This window comes from Salvia miltiorrhiza, chromosome 5 (assembly GCF_028751815.1).
Source record: "Salvia miltiorrhiza cultivar Shanhuang (shh) chromosome 5, IMPLAD_Smil_shh, whole genome shotgun sequence".
NCBI classification, from domain to species: domain Eukaryota; kingdom Viridiplantae; phylum Streptophyta; class Magnoliopsida; order Lamiales; family Lamiaceae; genus Salvia; species Salvia miltiorrhiza.
In genome coordinates, this window is record NC_080391.1 from 38957005 (window position 1) to 38980055 (window position 23051).

At 36.5% G+C, this 23051-nt stretch overlaps 1 protein-coding gene across 10 annotated transcripts; it reads left to right on the plus strand.

Annotated features, from left to right (window-relative positions):
- Positions 1-22394, plus strand: LOC131024359 (uncharacterized). 10 transcript variants are annotated; one of them, XR_009101778.1, is made up of 23 exons: positions 1-340; positions 548-760; positions 888-918; positions 1004-1188; positions 1483-1615; positions 2134-2230; positions 3097-3266; positions 3773-3939; positions 5067-5255; positions 5337-5444; positions 5896-5976; positions 8888-9031; positions 9205-9287; positions 11473-11614; positions 11703-11786; positions 13883-14044; positions 14125-14212; positions 14573-14650; positions 14791-14857; positions 14990-15033; positions 16544-16772; positions 20871-20987; positions 21119-21141. XR_009101778.1 is itself a non-coding variant. In XM_057953864.1 (23 exons), exons 1-23 carry the CDS (start codon positions 230-232, stop codon positions 22194-22196), a joined length of 2730 nt encoding a protein of 909 aa, XP_057809847.1. In that variant the 5' UTR covers positions 4-229; the 3' UTR covers positions 22197-22394. The 10 variants fall into 10 exon arrangements, 3 of the variants coding, with proteins under 3 accessions (XP_057809847.1, XP_057809849.1, XP_057809848.1); XR_009101776.1 differs by having other exon boundaries at positions 2-340; positions 14934-15033; positions 16565-16772; XR_009101780.1 differs by having other exon boundaries at positions 2-340; positions 16565-16772.
- Positions 22395-23051: the final 657 nt, after the last annotated feature.

A 23051-nucleotide genomic window follows, 5' to 3' on the forward strand; every position in this document is an offset into this window, starting at 1 on the left:
GACCTAAATGATAACTGGACGGGGTTGCACTCTATTTGACAAATAACAGAATGTATCGTGAGTTCAACCAGAAAGCCATAAGGTGAAGTCCATCGCGATTCTTCGGAATGGTTCGCGAGGTGCTGACAGCAGACGACGAGCTGGTGATGGCCGAAAGCCACGACAGTTGATCAAAACGGAGCGCCTCAAGTTGTAGTCACTTCTATTGTTCTTGTGTTGAACACAGTCGATGGGGCTTGAATTCAGGCGCCGAGACTACAGAGCCGAGGAGCAGGCCCGCCCTCTCCAGAGAACGCGTGCTGATACTCACCCTCTCTCCGCTTCTTCTTCACCTCTCCAGGTCAACCACAATTCGATATTCTATGAATTTGTGATATAAATTGCGGCCTCAGTAGTATTGATTAAGAATGTGTAGGACTTTTTGTATATTACGATGCGGTTGGTGTTTTGGAATCGATTGCATAGCTTGTGCATTTTGCGTGTAGCTTTGTTTTCTATTTTTACCCTAGTTCATACGATAATGGTGTCTCATATAATTGAGTTGAAGGTGGAAGAATCTAGAAGTGGAAAAGATGATTTCTGCGATCCGCTTAGAGCAAGTGATTGGTCGATGGCAATGTCTTCCAGTGATGTACACCGTGAAGATGTTAGTACTGAGGCAACAGCGCCCTCTCAACTGAGAACGAGGAAGGAATGGATTTCTTTTAAGAAAATGTTGATGCAACGGTTTCCCGTGTCTAAAACATCACCAATATCAGTGGTAGCTATATCTATTCGTTTTCTAAGATGTTTTGAAATCTTAGTCAACTATACCATTATTGTAACTATGTCTGAGTTGATGCATTCTTATAATCATTTAACAAGCTGCTTAATCTTGTCCCCTACAGGCATCTGGTGTGCTCGTGAAAGGTAACAAAGGTAGCTTATATCTTATGATCATCAACCTTTTTCCTGCTGCCCTTTGATTCACAGCTTGTATATAATACTATGTTGATATTGGCAGCAATTGAGAAATCATCAAAAGATTTGCATTCTGGAGAGTTGGATGATGACAAAAATTTCGATGACGAAGATGTTAAAGTGATCGGTCAACAGGAGTGTTTGTCAAAGTTGCAGGGACTGAAAGATGAAATTAATCAGTCTTGGTGTGCTGATGATCGTGTAACGTCTTTAAGGTTGTCAATAAAGGCGAGTTTCCGAATTCCCCTCTATGAAGATGTAACATCATTAGGCTTCTTCTTGCTTGATAGCAGAACACCTTGACTATATACAATGCATATGTATACTACTGAGTTATGGCTTGCATTCTTTTCTTAATACTTTGTTTTTTTAGTTCTCAAGTGAGAGTCATGTTGTTCATGAAAATTTTGAACTGTTAAGATCATGGTGTTTATGAGGGAGTCGAAAAGATGATTTTCATCTTTTGTGCTCTAGCACATATCTTTAAACTAAGTACCTTTGACAGCAAAATGTTCTTTGCAGGCTGTGAGGTTTCTAATGGACTCATCTGCAGTTCAGATTTATCCAACTCTTTTTGTTTTAGCAACTGATATAATGGACATGCTTGGTGATCTGGTGTGGAACCGCATCAAGCAAAAAGCAGGGATCACTGAAGGTGAGCGGCTCTGTCACGAATGCTGTTGAAAATATTTCCCTTACGTTTGGTATTATGATGCATTGACTTACTTTATCTTTCCTCTCACCCCCCATTTCTGTCGCTTTACGTGTCTTTTTACCAAGATCTTGTGAACTATGTATGCTCAAATGCACTGCCTACAGATGCATATTTAATTTTACTAGGTCTTAGTGGCATGAGATGTATTTGTGCACAAGAAATGTTAACAGTACAGAGACTATACATAAGAAGTCAACGATTTGTATTATTTTCTTTAGTTTGGGGGGTAGGCATGGTGTGATGCTAAAAGATACATAATGTTAATACCTGGTGATGGTCAATAACTAAGGAAGACTTATACAATTGAACCTTGAAGCTGGTAAATTAATTGGATTTATGAAAGATCTAGTGTATCCATATCTTTGCCCTACTATGATGCCCTTCCATATATTATTTATTTGTAAACAGCTGGAAAGTTTGTAAAACTGCAAATCATATATACCTTCTATTATTCGCAGAAAACTTCAAAACTGGTGAAATATGCTTCGATGCCAAAGGAACCTGCAATAACTGGTTCTGCAAAGTTGGTTCTGTTCGGGAGCTACTTCCTCGCATGTGAATCTTCTACTTCTCTCATTATTTCTGGCATACAGTATCATCAAGATGTTTCTGTTACTTTGACTCCAGGATATCAATGTTAATTAATTTTAAAAGTGGGTGGATTTTCTGTTAAACATCACTACAACATAAAGTGGCAGCACTTAACAGCTTTTTCAGCTTGCAGATATTGAGAAGGATCAGTTCACTTATTAAACAACACATGCCTTGATAGCAATCCACAGATTCTTGTCTACCACCACAAGGGAAGATACCGGCAGAAGTGTAGCTAGCCAGATATTGAGGGATCTTATTTTATCTTGATCCATATTCATTCTATTTTTCTCAATATCTGGCTTGGTGGCTTGCTATGCTTCTGCCAGTATCTTTCTCTTATGGTGGTAGACTCGAATCTGGGGATTGCTATCATGCATTTATCCTGCTACACTTTCTAGGTTAATGCTGCGACATTATTGATATTTTTTTGCTAACCAGTAACAAATTTTGTTACTATTATCTACACGATAATTCTGCAGAGGTCCTTCACTGCCCCATTTTCTATTCATTGTAGTCTAACCTTGATGCATTCAACTTAATACTAATCCTTTTGTTCATAATTGATAAAGTAACAGTAAAGTTTTTGGTCAATTTCTTGATCATAGAATGACAAGTACCTGAATAGGACATACATGAGGGATTGATCTAAGTTAAATTATTTAAGGTCTGAATTAAAATTGAACTCTCCTCCAAAGTTGTAGAGAACACTATGACGAAGCTTTCATGGATCCTTTTGAGAGCTGCAATACTTAATTTCTTGTCTGTTAAGTTTTACATTTTGTGCTTCACTATTTTCCAGCCTGATAGTTATTCTTTGATTGTTTAAGCTATTTAGAACTTGCAATATTACCTTGCTGGCGCTTCATTGATGACCATCCTGAGAATATCCTTAAACGCTTGTTGGAGATGACTAGAGGCATTGCTGATCCACTGGCATCGGCTTATTGTCGCCTATACTTGGTTCAATGCTCTCAAAGACTATCCCAGCATGATACAGGTGCTGATTCCTGGTCTTTATTACTTTTATATAATTTTATATGTGCTCACTCAATAGGATTAGGATAGTTACTAGTTACGACTTATACTCTGCGTGCTTAGACAAATCCTACTAAACCAAGTGGATTGTATTATGCCTGATGAAGTTCATCTCTAGCTTTTCTCTATGATAAATGATTTGGAGAATGCTAGATCTTGTAATTACTAGTAGAAGTGGTTGTACTTATCCTCATAATATGTAACAGATCCAGTTTTATCAATGCTTTTCCTCATTAGTAAAATTTTGGGGGCACATTTTTATCAAAATGTACAATTTAACAACACTCTCGATGCATTATGCACATGGACAAGTTCAATGCCTGAAAATTGAAAGACATGCTGTTTTTAAGTTCTGTTCTCCCTGTAGATTTGATCTTTATACTTGTAGCTGGTTCTCTGTTTTCTTTTTTTTTCTATCAAATTCTGATGCCCGCCCCTTATAGCAATGGATTCTGCCTCTTGAGCCAGGTTTTCTTATCGCTTGCGTTAATGATCTGAAACTGCTACTCGTTCACTTCATACCTGCAAGAGAAGCCGTGAATGGGAATCTTTCTCGAAATAGTGAATTACTGCTTACTCTGGTTGAACCTGCTATTGAGTATATCATAAGATGCTTATTCAAGGATCTAAAAAAGGTCAGGCTAGATCTTTCTCTGATTCTGCTCCTTTGCTGGTCTATTGTGATGGTTGGGTTAAACATGGTGATGCTAGGCTGTGCTCTTCTCATAAATTTGTTTCTTACAAAAAATGACATCAAACACGAGACATTTTTTTGGCTGGTTGGGTGGTGTGGTATGGGAAAAATTTGCTCACATAATCAACTTTCATGGTATCTTATATTTCCATGTGGGTAGTTTAGTGCTGTATAGTTGCTTTATTTTATTAATAAATGTGGGTTAGCTTTTTCTTCATCCTTCCTTAACAAGAAAAAAAAAAGGAAATAAGCAAATGAGTGCAGAAGTTGTTAACAAATCAAAATGATGAATTCAAATAACAAAAATCTTAAATTAACTTGCTCCAAGTAATATTATTGTAGATATTTCTTTTTTCAATATTTGAATTTGGTGTCATATTTCATTTTGAATCAAAATAAATGCATAATGTGAAAATTAAAATGATAAACAATCAAGGTGAGATATTTTTTTTATCATAATTAAAGGATCTCAACTATTGTATGCATCAATTCTCATTAGTTATTAATCAATTTATTAAAGACAAACATTCCCAAAGTCAATGATACATTTATGGTTTTATATATGAAGTTAATGTGCATTTTGTAACACCTTGTCACATGAAATAAGGGTTCGATAATAACATCAGAAATTGTACATTATTTTACCCCCCCAAAAAAAATAAGAAACACATTTCTTTCCAAGTATTTCTTTTTCTCTATATATCTCTATTGAAAATATCTTAACCTAAATTTAATAATAATAAATTTGGAAGAACACAACCAGATAGTTGATGAAAAATCACAATTTAATGGTCTAATATACAAGATTCCCTTAAACAAAAGGTAACAAGAATTCGGGAAAGTTGCACAACGTTCCTTACCATTGCCTCTTTGGAAATCTTTTTACTTTCCATTATGTATTGAAATTGAACCAAACACAAGATACAAGTAAGGAATTATGATACTTACCTTAGCAAGACTCCTTGCCTATCAAACGAGCCCTTATTGTAATTTTTTCTTGGAATTTTTTCTCTTCCATGGATGGTTGTAGAAATACTTTGGCTGATTGTCTATGATGTTTCCTTGCAGATGGAAATTAGTAAAATGCTTCTTGCACTTGGAATGTCGAGGAACCCGTCAATCTCGTCTAAAAATCATTCATCCATATCGGTTGTCCTTCATTATATACTCAAGGAGCTTCCAGTTGAATATATTTGTTCTAATGCTGTAGAGTTGCTACATCTTATAGAGGCCACTGATGATAGGTCTTTTGATCAGGTACATGCCTTCAAATTTGAATACAGTGGGGTTCCTGCATTTGTAATACCTTATTGTTCTTTTGAAGTTATTCTCCGACAGATTTATTCTTCACTGCAGGCTTTAAATTTCAAATTACTTGGACATAGGCTATGTGAATTGGTATCTGAACTGAGTGACGTCCACTTATTGGTCAATAAAATTATCCAGGTATTTCATTATGGTTGTAGAACATTTTATTCTTTGTATCATTCATCCTATTTCTTGCTTTGGCTGATTACAGATTGCATCTATCCTGGACTTAGATACTTGTTTTTGTTTCTCCCAAGTTATTCTATATGATATATTGATCTTCTCCTGGCTTTGTTATCCCGAGAATCATTTTCTGATCTCTAGTACTACATTTATTACTTAATTTTGATTATCACTCATACCTTGAACCTGCTGATCTCATCTCGCACACAATGTCTCACTTAATTTTAAACTATAAGTTGCATCCAACTTCAACCAAGCACAAAGGGAGCAGGGTAGAACATGCAAGTTGTCTATATATTCTACTTGCATGTTGCTCGCTTTCTCTAGTGTTTTTCTTGTAAGGTATTCAGATGATTGAATTCATCAATGGTTTCTTTCTTATTGTTTAACTATATCTGCATTTCAGGTTCTATTTTGTTATGCAAATCTTCATGCATACTTGATGGTTGCGGATGCTTATTTGGATATAATCTTGGAGAACCATTTGGTAATACAAAGTTTGTCATAATGGTTTTATTTTTGTTGTACGCGTTTTCATCTCTTGATACATGTTTTCTTGATATCATATGAGAAAGGCTAGATGCCACATTTTTGTACAGTTTCCTTGTGTAGTCCATAATGTCAACAATGGCATGATACAAATCATTATGTAGTTATAGTTATCGTTTGTTTCTTTATTTTATTTAGTTATTTATGCCTAAGTTATTTAGGGCTAGAATAAAGTAACGGGACAGACTTTTATGTGGGCTCCATCTCCAAGCTATTTACTTGGGCCTCAAGTTTCTTTAGGTCTTTAAATAGTTATTAGCGAGTTAGAGTTAGTATTATTGTTTTTAGTATTATTCTGGAACAGAATCCTCTTTAGGCCTCACAAGAGAAGTTTAGGACAACCTCATTATAGGGCTCGCAAGAGGGGTTTCTCTTTGTTTTCCTTGTTCATTATATATTTCAGTTGATTTCTTTAAAGACCTAAAGAAACTTGAGGCTCAAGTAAATAACTTGGGGTCCACACAAAAGTTTGACCCATTACTTTATTCTAGCCCAAACTAAATAAATTAAAGTAACAAAAGATAACTATAACTAAATAATGATCTGTATCAATTCCTTCACCGATCAAAACAGCTTTGTCCTCAAGGCTGTGAGGGCACTTCAAAAGATATCCCAAATTTGCTATGTCTTCAAGCTATTTTGATTAGAAAATCCATTTTCTCCTTGCCTCAAAGTGATCCCATTATATTTTCTGGATAAGTTGCTAGTGTTGAAGAACTCTTCAATCAATTCCTACCAATCTTGAAGTGGAAAGTTGGTGTCAACCCTTGGTGGTACAGGGGCTTGTTGGCAAAGGAGCAACCCTTGAAGAAAGGAAAGCGCTTATTGGGAGAGAAGCAAGAACAATATCATCTGGAGAGGAAAAAGGCACCACAACCGTTGCATTTATAAGAGATGAGATGCAGGTTTCTTCACGAAAACAGGAGGTGGAGGCTGCGAAGTCGTCATGGGAACAAGGGACATAGGTCGTAGAGTTGTCATGAAAAGAGGAGGTGGAGGCCGCAAAGTCGTCACGAGGACGGGAAACGTTTGCACAAGCAATGGAGTACTCACAGAAACAAGACGTGGCAGCGGCAGTGGGAACAAAACTGGAGATGGCGGCACTAAAACAGGCAGCGATAGCATGGCACTATTCTGGCTACAACGAACAAGAGCTGGGTTCATTTTTCTTGATAGAATTGTTAACAACTCCTCAATGCGATTGAGTTTCTCCATAATTCGATCAAATATTGTGAAACTCGAGTATTCGCGACCCTTCTCTATCGTCTTCTTCATTCTCTTCATATCCGGCACATCAGACCAATTGATAGAGTGCATGGATTGAGAAAAGAAGAAATCAATTGCGGTAGATAATACCTGTCCCTAAAACTATCATAATAATACCTGAATAATAAATCCTAACTCACAATAACTATTTAAAGACTTAAAGAAACTTGAGGCCCAAGTAAATAACCTGGATCGCACACAAAAGCCTGACCCATTACTTTATTTTAGCCATAAAAAACTTAACTCCTAAGTAACGAAATAAATGAAAGTAACAAAAGATAACTATAACTAAATAATATCAGTATCAGGTGTTGACTAGTGTTTGGCAACATTTGATCGAATTATGAAGAAATTCAATCGCATTGAGTTGTTGAAGTTCGATCAAGAAAAATGAAGCCCTTCCCTGTGTTTCTTGTAACCAAAATAGAGCCACAGCAGCCATGCTGCCTCCATCTCCTGTTCTCGTGAAGACTCTGCCACCTCCACCTTCTGTTTCTATGACCGCTGCAGTTACCTCGTGTTTCAGTAACACCTTCGCTGCCTCCACCTCCTGTTTACATGACAACTCCACTGCCTCTATCTCCTACACCCGTGATGACTCCGCAGCCTCCACATCTTGTTCCGTGAATAAATCTGCATCTCTTTTAATGCAGTGGTTCTGGTGCTTTTTTTTCCCCTCCAGATGCTATTGTTCTTGCTTTTCTCCCAACTAGCGTTTTCCCTCCTTCAAGGGGTTGCTCCTCTGCCAATAAAGCCCTCTGCACTAGAAAGGGTTGACACCAACATTCCTCTTTGAGATTGGAAGGAATTGACTGAGTAGTTCTTTAACACTAGAAACTTATGCAGAAAAACTACACTGGGATCTCTGTGCGACAAGGGGATTATGAATTTCCTAATCAAAATAGCTTGAAGACATAGCAACTTTAGGATGTCTTTTAAAGTGCTCTCTCATACCTTTGATGACATCGCTGTTTAGTTATAGTTATTTTTTGTTTCTTTAATTTATCTAGTTATATAGGGCTAGAATAAAGTAATGGGTCAGGTTTTTGTGTGTGCTCCTAGTTATTTACTTGGGCCTCAAGTTTCTTTAGGTCTTTAAAAGTTATTAGCGAGTGATTTAGGGTTAGTATTATCATTTTGGGTGTAGGCCTTTCAAGAGGAGTTTATGACAGCCTCGTTGTAGGGCCTCGCAAGAGGAGGGTTTCTCTCTGTTTTCCCTTTTCATTATATATTTTGAGTTGATTTCTTTTCTGTTCATTTATCTAAATCTCTTCAGTCTATCAAGTTTCAAGGCAAGAAAAATAATATTTTAATATTTGTCCATTGGTGGTTTAGTTTTGATGAAAAATGAAAGGCGGGTATAAAACATCTTCAATTTTCATCAAGTATATTGGTAAAGTTATATTGGTCTAACTAATTAGATGTATGTGTCCAGTATATTTTTCTTAATTTTTGAGATAATCTTGTTGGTTCTTGTAGATTTATGATGTTTTGAGACACTTGACATTCCTCCTTGACTTCATTTTTGATGTGGGTTTATTAGTGCCCGGATTCAAAAAAGCTCCCTCCAACTGATTTTTCAGGGCATGATCCTAAATGTAGTACTGGATGGAATATTGGAACGTGCGAGGGACGAAAAAATTGGTGAAAACGAGTTGGTTATACTGCAGTCAGTTTTCTTGAAAATTCTTACTCATTTTGGCGACATAGAGAAAATATTGTCACTGGTATGGTTCTAACTGATTTTTCTTCTATTGTCACTCAGCTGGCTTTCTATTCCCCAATTTCCATATATTTCAACATAGTTTAATCCCAAATTTCATTAGAGCTCAAGGTCATGCTTGGCGTGTCTATTTATAAACTATTTTGACTGATTAGAATCATATTTAATGCTTTGCAGAACCATTTTGTTGACATCTTAGATTTGATGCATGGGAGCGCAAGAAACTCTATCAGTGTGCACATGCTTAATATGGCAACCAGGTATCATCGAGTCCTATTGATTGAAATTTGGCTTCAATTGTTTCATATCCATTTAACGTTTCTCACTGAAGCCCAAGTTAGTCGATGCCAAGCTCTTTGTTCTGATGGTAGTAGCAATGATTGACTTATTTTATTTCTATCAAGTCTATCGTCAATCATTTGAGCATTGGATTTTTGCATGTCATAAATTGTTTACACAATAAATTGGTATGGAGAAATGCTTCCAATGCAAAGGATGAAGAAAACAAAAATATTGTTTGTCTAGGTTTGAAAAACAAATAGGTGATTAAGATTCGGTCAAAACTTGACAGCTTAATAACATCTTTAGATGTAAAATTAAGGTCCTCAAGCATGCATGGTAATACTATGTGGCCAAATTTTTCCTGTTACATTTTATTGAATTTCTATATATGCTTGACCTTCTCCCATTAGTTTTCTTTATAATATGCTTGAGTTTAAGGCGGGATGAGGCGTTTTGCCTCATCGAGGCGGTTTGAGGCGTAAGCCTCACACCGAGCACAAACAATAATCATAATAATTTTAAACAACAAATAACACAATATAGAAATAAAAAAAAAACATACAAATTGTGCGTCTATAATTCTTAGGGTGCGTTTACTTTGGTTGTAAAATTTTCATTGGAAAATGATGGATAAGAAAAGATGAGAAAATATTAACTTCTTCTCCTTTTTTATCATATATTTATTAAAGATGAAAAGATGAGAAAATATTGGAAATATTTTCACACCTCTTCCTTAGGATAATATTATCCAACATTAGAGAGAGAAGGAGTGAAAAGGAGCTGCCCAAGAAAATTTTCCACCCTGCACGGAGAAAATTTTCCACCATAGTAAACATGTGAAAATGGTGGAAAATGAGTGAAAACATATTTTTCTTCTCCCATTTTCCATCAAAGTAAAAGCACCCTTAAAATAATCAAACTCAAAGCTGAAAATATTTTTAAAAACAAATTCTCCGATTTGTCAAATATATAAAATTTTAATCATCCCAATCATCACGATCCTCATTTTCATCATTATTGCCATCCAAATTTGTTCCTTGTGTCACCATCAACATGTGTAGGATTCGACCTGCCATGAAAGTACACTCCAGAATCAACTTCAAACTGCCATGGAAGTACACTCCAGAATCAATTTCGAAATGCCATGAAAGTACACTCCAGAATCAACCATATCATTGGATTGTTCTTCCATATTTCTTGTTTGACTTCCTACGGAACTTTTGGGCAAGCCCTGACATTCTTATTATGTATGAAAGCAAGATGATCCTTCATTCTACCAACTCCACCCTTAATATCTTGTTTGCAAAAGTTGCATTCAAGTATATAATTTTCTTGGTGGATTTGGAATTTCTGTCCCATGCTGGATCCTTTCGATTCATGATTGAAAAATCCTAGTAAAATTGATATAATCAGGTTAATATCAATATTTATTAAATCCGATTTAAACTAATTTAAATTGAATATATATTAAAAATTGAACTTACAGATGAATTTCAGCCTCAGAAATGTGTTCTTGACTGCTGCTCGTAACTTATGTATTTTTCCACGAAAATTACTACTCTGATATATACTTTCAATATACTCCACTAATTAGGGTAAAAGTATAATTCTTTAGATCGGCCCACTTAATAAAAAAGTTGTGGCTGTGATGGGCTTTTAAAATAATAAAAAAAAGTTTATAAAGTGTCAAAGCTGTGATTCATGTTTCCACCGCCTTAACTACGCGTCAAATATCGCCTCACGGTTTTATCGCCTTGAGGCGCCGCCTCAGACCAACCAAAGCGTAAATAAATGAAATACTCATAAAAGCGTATAAACTTATATGGTGTGGAATCCTTGCGCCTTGCCTTGAGGTGATTGGATTTAAGGTTTTAGTCAAAAACATGGGTAATGGATGGCATCCTGGTCCATGTACTCATGGTCCATGGACAGAGTACTAAATCCTGGAATTGTTTATTACTTATTTTTGTTAAAACAATACTTGAACAGATATCAATCTTGATGATTCCTCCCTCTACTATTGTTAAGTTTTGCTTAATATTTGTGTATATGCTGGAAGATAAACATTTCTGAATATGTTGACAACTTTTCAGCTTTGCAAGCTTACTAAGTTTTTTTTTTTTCTTTTATTTTTCTTTCTTTCTCTCCCCACTCCCTCTTCAGAAATGGTGAAATTCAAGATCCGATCATCATTGAGGTGCTACTTGAAGTTGCTCAGGCCTTATGCGATGGCTTAGACTTCTCAAATATGAGAAAGGATGAGTATCAGCATCCATCTCGATTGATTTCCCGTTTTGTATATATGGTAATCTAATATATTCGTAAAGAGGTTTTGTTTGTTAGTATTGGCTATCAAAAATTCTCTACCGGACATCTGCACCTGTAACTGTTAGGTTGACCACGGGACGGAGGTGGAGTGCCATTTGAGGTTCCTTGCCCAATGTCGTGGAGCTTTTTCTAGCATTAGTGAACTCCAGGTTTCTGATCCCCTTTAATTTGATTTGATTTCATTTTTTTTTCTTCTGTTGTGTAGTGTGTCGAACCATTGATTGTTCTTCTCAATGATTTGATCTTCCGGCTCAAGGGCTGGTTACTTTTGTCCCATCAAACAAGGCAGTTGTCACTGGTCCACTGTGTTATAGAATAGCTTATGGTTCTGCAACCAGTTATCTATAGTGAAACGGAAAAAAATCTGCAGCACTCATAATATATAAACTTTTGTCATTTCATATTATATTTGGCTTAGATTAATAATTACAAACTCTATGAACTGTAATAAACAGGTCTTGAATTATAGATATTTACTCAATAATATATGTGATGAAAAAGGTATCATAATATCTAATTCAATTGATGTTCATCACGACTAATAATTATTTTTATTATTAGTAATTACACAATGCATGCCGTATTAAATTCATCACAGGTGCCCTGAAAAGATAGTTTCACGCAGGTTCTATTTTAAATATAATCTAGAAACTGCTCTGAGAATATCAGCACTTTTTGGTGTAAATAAAAGAACATCAGTGTTTTTTGGAATCTTATCATTTTTGCCTGTGGTTGAACTCATTCTTCCACAAGATAATGATACTTCATTCACCACATCGTCTTCCTGCATGAACTCTTCTTAAACTAATAAATGCATGAACTCAGCTGAAACTAATAAGGGAGTAACAAAAGGATTTTTCTACTGAACCATTCATAAACAGACTAACTCCATTCCTCCTATTTATCCTATACCTCCTGACAGGGGAGAACCTGCTGAAGATTCTTGTAAATTAGTTGCTTCATAGAGCAAGATAACAGTTGTATGACTCAGCTCTAATTCTTCCAATACTATTTTCTTTTACTGTTGCATGTTGCTGATTGGGTTAATTGTTACCTTCTTTCCTCTTGTTTTGTTTTCAACTTGAGGGTGGGGATCGTTGATGATAACTTGATATTTATTATTAAGTGTTAATAGTTCTAAACAACCATTTTGCTTAACAAAAGGTTAATGATATCCATAAAAATTAAAACATATTAATTCTAATAAACTTTTATGTGAATTAATCATTTGTTCCTCTGAACACCCCCCTCCCTCCCCAAGCCCAGACTACCTCACCCCGTTGCGCCCCTCTCCCCCATCTTCCATCCCCCTTTTTATCTCTTCGCAAGTTACCCCATCGATAGGGACCTCCCCTTTTACATCACACGACCACCAGCTCGTCGCGCCAATTCCTCCCCGCCACACATGGCCTCCCGCGCCTTGTCGAAAAAGTCGCTTTAAGGTTATATTCACGCTTGACGGCGATGAGGGGACAATACTCGTCCAGCGGCAGCTGCAAGCTCGTCTGGGTACGAGAGGGAGGCAATGAAAATGGGATGGTGGGGGAATTTTTTTTTTATTTTTGTTTGAGATTTTGAAAATTGCAGATGCAGGCAGTGGGTGCTGCAGACGACTTGGTGTTGGCGCAAGCTCGTCTGGCTTGCAGAGGGAGGTGGACGGTTTTTTGGACGAGGGAAATGATTTGTTTTTTTTCTCAAATTTCAACTTTTGAAATAGAAAGTTAGATTTTAAATTATTGCTAAATAGTAAAATAAAATAATAAATGGGTATTTAGTAATACCGTCTATAATTAATATATTACTCCCTCCGTCTACGAAATGTTGTCCTAATTTGCCATTTTGGTCCGTCCACAAAAAGTTGTCATAATCTATTTTTAGTAAATTTGTGGGTCCCTTTTCTCAACTCACTAACATGTGGGCCCCATTCTCCACTCACTAACTTAATTAATTTTTTCCACTTTTCTTCCTTTGTGGGCCCTTTCTCCACTAACTAAATAAACAACACATTTTCTTAAAACACGTGCCTCCCTCTCTTAGGACAACATTTCGGGGATGGAGGGAGTATTATTTTTGTGATGACTATTAATATTTGCTTAACAAAAATAGTTTTTTAATATTTGCCTCTAGTTTTAATCTATTTTTCTGTGTACTGTTTAACATTCTTTCTGACATTGTTTTGTTGCATTTGTCACACACTGATAAACATGAAAATCCCAGTGCAATGATTTGTTTTTTAAATTTGCAGGAGAATCTTGTTCATTCCAGCAATAACTTAGCCGTTAGAGCAATGAGAGATGGAAATAGTAGCATCAGCTTTGTCAAATCATGTCTGGCGTTTAATGATGTCACAATACCTGCTATTCCAACTAACTTAAGGCAGTTGAACTTATATATTGAAACAGCAGAGGTACGATTTCTGCTTTGTATATTCATCAGTCTTATTATTGCAACTATATGCTTGCTCTTCTTATTTTTGCTGCTTACCAGGTAGCAGTGCTGGGTGGCTTTGTTTCTCATCTAGATGGGCTTTTAAATGCAGCAGTCAATTGCTTGCAAATGAATGATCCAGACAATGGTTAGATATATATTTCTCTACCAGAAAAACTTGTAATTTGCTGCAGATTTTGACTGAAAATGCTTTAGAGTAACATTATCAGAAAACAGAAGTAGACACTCTAGTAGGTCATATTTTAGTGATAACAAAAGAAAGCCTCATGCAGCAAAGGTGAAAGTCAATGCAAGTACCGAGTATGATCTGATATATCTAATAATCCCAAATTGAATATGTACAGTTACTTTACCTGTTCATTTATTCTCTGGCCTCATTTGCACCTTTTCATATTCAGTAACTACCAAAGTTTATGTTATTGCAGCTATTTATTATTACTTGTTTTCTGGCTTCAAATGAGATGCTGAATCAGTGTGCTTACTGTAGTTATGCAGATGGCAGAAGATGGTGATGGAACCATTTCATTAATATGTAAGTTATGCGGCATGTTGGTGATGGTTCCAGGTAACTTTTGCTCTGTTTTTATATTTTGCATATTGGTGACTGCTTATTGATTAGTGATGTAAGTTTTACAAGAACGAGCTTGATGTAGCTCTGAAATTTTTACCTTGAAATTCTGCTGATGTGCTACTTTGTCACTGAAGGTGGTCTTGAACAAGAAGTAGCCTACATTCCCAAGCGTTTGTTGTCTTTCCTAGACTCCCAAGCATGGTGATGCTTCTACTCACCTATTTGTAAAACTTAATTTATAACTTATTCTTGGTGGTAATCTGGTCCTATATATTAGGGTATTGCCGAGAATGAAGGCCAAGGTATTATCTGCAATTGTTTTCTTGTCTGCAGCACTATCCCAGAATCAACTGTTGTACCATGCTGTGAGTGGAAAGGTAATTCTGTTAGGTTATTACTCCAATTACAGTTCAGGCTTTCTGTGCGCATGATTTACCTCGAAAGTATGGACACCCCACATCTCCACACCAATATGATATTGTTGTTTCTGTGTCTGAGCCACAAGGTTTTGTTTTAGGTTTCCCCAAAAGGGTTTGTACTTGTAGAGATGTGATCCACACTTATAAACTAAATACCATCCCTATGTTTAAGCGTTGTGGGACTTTCCTTGCAAAACCATCGAGTCCCTCTCAAACGAAGTCCAACTTTCTCTTATGAGATATCCTATCATGATTAAGTTTGGGGCATGGCTCTGATACTGCTGTTGGGCTCCCAGCATACAGTAAGGGCACCTCTTATCTCCACACCAGTAATATATTTTGTCCGTTCTAGCTTGGAAACTGCATGGCTTCGCTTTTGGGCTTTCCAAAAAGACATAATATTAGTTAAGGAGATCTGGTAATTGATCTGGTATTGTAACAGTGGGAACTTTCTCCCTTCTATTTTTCTTCTTTTCCTGCTAATTGAAGTATTATTCATATAAAATTCCTTTATCATTTGCGTTAGTTAATTTGAGGTGACTACCCTATCAATTTGGTCTTACCCGCTGTTCTCTTTGTCAGTCATGCTAGGACATAAATGGATACGAACAAAAGAGAACGGTATCGACACGATTGGGGTTAAGTTGGCCCAATTCAAAGTGTGTTTTGATGATTTGCTAAAATTAATGCCACGTTCGCTATATTAATGAATTTAATTAAGTTAGGCTCAACATAATATTACTAAGCCCATTAGCTGATTTGGTCCTAATCCTCTTAGAATTCCTAGCTTAGCCCGTAAATCCTATAAATAGGACCTATGGGGAGCCTCCTCCACTCACTTTGCCGGTGAGGAGAGGAGTCAAAATTTCATGGCCCTCGCTTCCCCGTAAGGAGAGGAGTCAAAATTTCCAAGGGAAAAGCAAAGGTAGCGCCTCATAGTTCCCATGGTGCAAGGCTTGTCGTTCGCTATGCATCCAACATTTGGTGTGTAGGAAGGAAATAAGCTAGTTGAATGGAGTGAATATTTTGTGGAGCCTGAATCCATGTTAGAAAAGGGTTCAAAGAGCAATGTCACACAAACTTCGCAAAAACAATTTTCTTGTAGGAACTAGGAAATAGGTTCCACTAGTTTTCCTCCTCCACTCACTTTGCCGGTGAGGAGAGGAGTCAAAATTTTGTGGCCCTCGCTTCCCCGTAAGGAGAGGGTCAAAATTTCCAAGAGAAAAGCAAAGGTAGCGCCTCATAGTTCCCATGGTGCAAGGCTTGTCGTTCGCTATGCATCCAACATTTGGTGTGTAGGAAGGAAATAAGCTAGTTGAATGGAGTGAATATTCTGTGGAGCCTGAATCCATGTTAGAAAAGGGTTCAAAGAGCAATGTCACACAAACTTCGCAAAAACAATTTTCTTGTAGGAACTAGGAAATAGGTTCCACTAGTTTTCGTAAAACTGTCATAATTTTTGCTACAGAACTCCGATTGACGCATTCAGGTGGCCATGGACAGCTATTTGAAAGACAAAGAGATCTTATTTTTGGGTAGAGAAGCAAAGGAGATCGTTTGAAGGCTCAAACAGGGCTCTGAAGTATTCCAGCGAGATTTGGGTTTGCTAGAGGATTTTGAAGTGGGATTGAATTAAAGAACGGCGGGAATTCTAGCCATCTACATCGAAATCGTCAATTTAGAATTCGACACACAAGGTTAGTAATCAAACTCTAGAAGCATGCTAGAGCTCGTTTTATTCCGCGTAAACTTATGTGTCGTTTATTCGTGTTGTGGTAGTTATGTGAATAAATTGCATGTTAATATTTGAAATATTATACTATGAAATCCTACAGTGAATCCTTCACCTTATGAAGATATCGGGTACATTTGACACCCTGTAAACAAATTGAAACGAATTTCACAGTATTCGTGAATATTTTTTAATATTCTGTTCGATATTCGATTATTAAATACGATTTGCATTTGATTCGAAATGATATTCGAATAATTCGAAACTATTCTAATTTTAGATTCAATATTATTGGAGTGTATTTGAAACAATACTATTAAAATATTTGATTTAAATACAATTTATTTTTTAGACTATTTGATTTGATTCGAAACTATTCGATCTGAAAATTTGAAGGAGAAATTATATCTTTTCATGAGAACTTAGAACCCTGCACAAACACATAAAATACATTTACAAAATATAGTCAGATCGTGAATAATTATAATATATATGATGATGTAGTCATGTGTTATATTTAATTGTTCATGATCTAGTCATTTCTTGTTTATGTATTTTATGTGTTTGTGCATGGTTCTTAGAAAGAGGTGGTTCTCACTTGATCCTTTACCTAAATTTAAAAAGTGTTTTACGAGTTCTGAAATTGCACTTATTCCTTAAAAATTTACTCATGATCCATAACCTTTTGTTTTCTTTTAATTTATATCCTGTCATCGGTTTTTTCCAACATGGACGTAGAAAAAATGACATTGTGACGGTCGGAAATGACACTGTTGCCGCAGGAAATACACTTGTACTAAAAAATGATACTTGGATTAGGGGGAAAGGGGAACACGACAAGGGGAGGGGGGTGGGGGAAATTTTTTTATTTATTTTTTTGTTTTTAAAATATACTCTCTCCGTCCCATAATAAGTGTCCTAGTTTGTTTTGGCACTGGAATTTAGGTGGGTATGATTAAAGAGTAAAAAAAATAAAAAGTGGTGGAGTCCACTTTTATTTTTTGAGAGGAATAGAATTAAAGTGGAGATGATTAAAAGGTAAAAAAGTAAAAAGTGGTGGAGCCTACTTTCTTATTTAGAAAGAGGACACTTGTTGTGGGACAATTCAAAAAGAAAAGTAGGACACTTGTTATGGGCGGAGGGAGTATTTTTCAGCCCGAGTGTCATTTTCTTTTGTCCAAGTGTGTCGTTTCCGATGGCCACAATGTCATTTCCAACTGCCACATCGGAAAAAGTTGATGGCCGGACATAATTTAGAAGAAACAAAAGGTTATAGATCATGAGGAAATTTTTAAAGAATATGTGTAGTTTCATAATTCGTTAAAACTTTTTAGATTTACTGTCAATTACCACTTTAAATATTTGATTCATATATATGAATATTGAATCAAATTTTGTATTTGTTTACTAATCAAATAAAAAAAAATATTTTTAATCAAATTCGAATACGAATATCGGATCGAATAAAATTATTTGATTAATTTACAACCCTAAACCCAAAAGTCACCCTTGGTTCTTCTCTCTTTCCTCAGCCTCACCCTTGGTTCTTCTATCTTTCCTCAGCCTCATTCTGAGGTTGCACGTCTTCATTCACTGTGGTTGGGATGGACAAAGTAGCTACCCTTAGAACACTTTCTTGAGCTCCAACACATGTATCTGGTGGCATTTTTGGGTTCCAACCTATTCTGGGATACCTGCTAGTTTTCACATGACAAATATTTGAACCTATAGGTCAAGGGCTTTCTTCCCTATGTGAGCTGTACCACCCTCGACATAGTAGTTATCCTAATCTTTGCCTATAGCTATTGTTAAAAAGGATGAAACAGAGTGGATCATGTGGATCACAGTTGACAGAGAAAGGTAGTATCACCATATTAGAAAGGTAGTTTCTGATAGAGTAAAGGTGGAGTGAACGAGAACTGAACCGATAATATTATAAATGGTAGAAACTAAAGGAAACTCCTCACCGGCGTACGGAAATAACTGTCCCTAAAACAATACTATGATCCACACGATTGGCTCCCACTGATACGCCTATTAAATAGGGAAAAAGGAAACCCTAACCCTAAAAGCCCATGCAAACGTACAGGCCTTGTCCTCAAGGCCGAAGTATGGACGGATAACTGGATACCTCAACAGTCGCATGCTGGTGTAGCATCTGTGAGCTCGGGCTCCCCCAATTCATCACACACAAGGACGTTCAACGTCTTAGACGGGCAACGGTGAAGGGGTTCGAAAGTCAGACCGCAACGGAAGCAGGTGCCAGCGGCTAGATGTTTTTGAATCTCTGATTGCGGCAGGTGGCGATAGGTTTTGGCCTTGCTTAAAGGCAGTGAGACGGCATAAATCGTGGAATCGGAAGATAAGGTAGCTGTGGTGGTTGGTTGGCCGGCAGTGCTTGTTGTTGGCACTGTGAGAGGGGTAACACAGTGGGAAAACACGGTAGGGGCTAGGACGTTCAGCACGGTGCGCTGCGCTTACTGCAGAGGGGTAGTCAGTTAGAGCATTGTCATGTATCTACTCTCGCACCGAACGCTTGAGATCACCTACAAAATAATCTAAGCACTGGTCATCCGAAAGGGGAGGCAGCTGGGCCACGCAGCTTTCGAAAGCAGCAATGTGATCCTGCAAAGATCCTATTTGATGTAATAGAAACAAGGCCTCATAGGTATTGAGCGTGGAGGCATCGCCAATAATGGTTGGAGTAGTTGTTACCAGGATATAGCTGCGCCAGACATGCCGATAATAGAAAGCTGTAGCTTCTTGGCCGGAGGAATGCAATGGACGAGAAAATATTGGTTGGCTCGAGCGATCGAGCCCACTGGATCAGATCCATCGAACACGGGTAAGTCAGACTTTTGAAGCGGAATAGTGTGCTCTGTGGAACCAGTAAGGGGCAGTGCGTCCTCGACAACGGTGTCGGGGTTGGTGTTGTCGGCAACGAACGGCTGTTTCCCAGTGGAAGAGTCGTTGGTTTCGTCTGCAATGAGGGGTTGTTTTCCAGTGGAAGAGACGGCGGCCAAGATGGCTGCAAGTTGGGCTTATTAAATAGGGAAAAAGGAAACCCTAACCCTAAAAGCCCATGCAAACGTACAAGCCTTTTAACCCAAACTACCTGACAAGAAATACTAAGAATAAATAACTGAATTAAAAAAGAAAAAGAAAAATAAAAGAAAGCAGAAGCCACGGTCTATCAGTTTCACCATATTACAACCTTAAGGAAAGGTAAAAGGGGCTGCCCAATTTTTTTTTCCATGCTGCCCGGGAGAATTATCCAGCTTACAAAGCACAGTTAACTTAGAAAGGTAGTTTCACCATATTACAACCTTGAGGATAGGGAAAAGGGGCTGCCGGATCTAGGAATCTAATAATGACCGGGCCAGATTTCATTGGATGCTTCTAATGAATTTTTAGTAAAGAAAATTGGGTTTGGTCCTAAAATAATTATTTGAAATTACACAATCATGACCGGACGAGATTAATATATATAAATAATTTTTTTTAAAATCATATATAGGTAATATAAAAAAAATTGACTGGGCAGCCGCCGAGGGTGCCTGGCCTCTAAAACCGTCCCTGGCTGCCCATTTTTTTCTTCCATGCCGCCCAGAAAAATTATCCACCCTACAAAAACATGTGGAAAGGGTGGATAAATGGGAAAATGGTCAAATATATGTTTTCCACTCTTTTCCATCAAAGAGAACACACCCTTAGAGGTACTCTGTTAAATTTCTTTTTGTTTATGTAATTGTTTTTTCGGTAAATTTTTTGGCCAGCCAGGTGTTGGACTGTCTCTGTGCCCAAGGAATTTGTAGTTAAATATGATGTAAGTCCTCAGTTAGGGTAGGAAGATTGTTAATTTATTTGGTCGAATCGCTAGGCAACTACGTTCCTAAGGAAAAACCTCAGAGTTCTATTCCCGTCATATGCATTTCTATTTTGAAAATAAAGTCCTTTTTTGTTTGTGTAAATTTATTTCGTCCCAGCTCCCTTGACTTATAAATATTATGTCTTGGATGGGGTTCTTGCTTGCATAATATGTATTTTCATTTTGTCAATCCAGGTTATTTGTGACTACCAATTATTTGTTGGAATATCATCCTATCATCAAGAACTGTTGTCGTTGTCTGGTATTGCTCTTCAGGGAATTGTAAATATTGTGATGCAAGAGTCTTCTAAGGTAGCATAGAATGGATTCTTTTTTCATCTATTTCATTCTCCTTTTTGTCAATTCTTCCTTGATGTTCTGTTTTTTAAGCACGAGTTCATTTCATAGTGATAAGTATGATGAACTTGAATACTGGCTTGCAGGCGCGAGGAAAATTGGCTCTCGAAAGTTGTAACTGTGTAGCTTCATCCTTTATGGTTAGTAAACAGATAAAATTTGATGGTATTCTATTTAACCATGTAAGAAACTGCAATGCCTATGTTCTTGGTTTTCCAAAAATAGAGATGTGCCTGGAAAACTTGTGCTTTCGCATTTTTCATCCATGGAAACAAATTCTGCTTGTGTCCCATATGTTTCCGTCTAGTGTGGATTTCCACCATTACCCCTAGTCTGCCCCATTTTCTTTCCAAGTTGTTTCCTTAGATTAACCTGGTATGTGCATGTAGCGCAAAACTTGAATTTTGATAGATGGCCATGCGTGAAAAAATGGTGTTGCATAACTATGTATGTTACTTGGTATATAACTAAGAGGATGTTTGGCTAAGCTTATTTTAAAGAGCTTATAAGTTCTTGGAGCTTATAAGATGTAGTTTCTTAAGAGCTTATAAATTGTTAAAGTGTTTGGGTAATTGAGCTTATAAGCTAGAGAAAGATTTTTAAGTTAGTGTAAGAAAATTTTTGTTAGAGAGAAAATCGAATAAAAATGAAATTAGAATGATATATGATGAAAGTAAGAAATTATAATTGAGTCATTTTTATTAAATGAGTGTTGCTTATAAGATAATTATAAGAAAATAAGTTGGAGTAAAGTAATTTATTTTTTGGGAGCTTATAAGCTCTTATAAAGCAGTTATAAGCTGTTTAGGTGTCAAACACTTTGAAAGAGCCTATAAGGTGTTTTAAAGAGCTTATAAGCTCAGCCAAACACCCTCTAAGTCTGCTAATTTGATTATTTTTATACGCAAAACAGAGAGACAGACTAGCAAGCATGCAAGTATTTGTAGGCTATTGTCTCTGTGATGTGAAACCTTGTATAATCATACTTGTATATGTATATATATTTGCTTATTTTATTTTCACTTAATGCACTTTTAGGTGTCTGACGAAACATTAGAAGTATGCTCCAAGTTGGTGGAAATAGCCAAGTCATGCTACAGTGCGGACGACAAGTTTCTACAATCTACGTTACGTTTTTTAGATGCTTCCCAGTTCCATTTGTAGTGTAGTTTTGGACTGGAATCAGGTGTATGATTTTCATAGCTGGAAGCCTTGTATATTGTTGTATGATTTGTCTGTCAAAATCCGGAGAAAGCAACAGTTGATGGTTATTGAAACTACACAGAACACTAGGCATCACTGACATTGTTTTTGCAAAGGAAATTTTTTTTCAATAAACAATTAACCATAGCATTTATTTAATATACTCTCTCAATGACATGTATATCACTGGAATTTTATCAAGAGCAAGAGAGAATTTTTGAGAGAAAGAAGCCATAAATATATTAGAGAAAGAAAGACAGAAGGAAGAGGAATACACAACGTAAAGAGAAGGAGAAAATCGTTAATTTAGAGGGTGTTTGGCTGAGCTTATAAGTTGTTTAAGAGCTTATAAGCTCCTTCAAAGTATTTGGCAAAATAAGCTCATCAACAGCTTATAAGCTCCCTAAAAAATAAGTTCCTCTACCCTAATTTATTTTTTTATAATCTCATATGCAACAATTTTTTTACAAATATTTTTTAACTATAATTTATTATTTTCATAATTAATCATTTAAGTTCATTTTTCTTCGATTTTCTCTAATTTTTTTTTTCTATCTCTAGCCAAAAAATTCTCTCTCTAGCTTATAAGCTGAATTATCCAAACACTTTGACAACTTATAAGCTCTTAAAAATGACATCTTATAAGCTCTTGGAGCTTATAAACTCTTTAAAATAAGCTTAGCCAAACACCCTCTAAATGTTATGTAAACTAAAGCTGTGAAACAACTGTATTTACCATCTTTTGCGTGAAAAAGTGAAAGAGACAGAAAATGACTGTATACAATGAATGCACTACACAAGGGCTAGTCTTGTGTG

What these genes read in the sequence shown, in the direction of transcription:
- LOC131024359 (XM_057953864.1), top strand. Translation starts at nt 230, where the DNA reads ATGGGGCTTGAATTCAGGCGCCGAGACTACAGAGCCGAGGAGCAGGCC. An exon ending in TGGTCAATAAAATTATCCAG is followed by an intron (nt 5,445 to 5,895) that starts GTATTTCATTAT and finishes TCTGCATTTCAG; the next exon opens with GTTCTATTTTGTTATGCAAA. An exon ending in CTAGCATTAGTGAACTCCAG is followed by an intron (nt 11,787 to 13,882) that starts GTTTCTGATCCC and finishes TTAAATTTGCAG; the next exon opens with GAGAATCTTGTTCATTCCAG.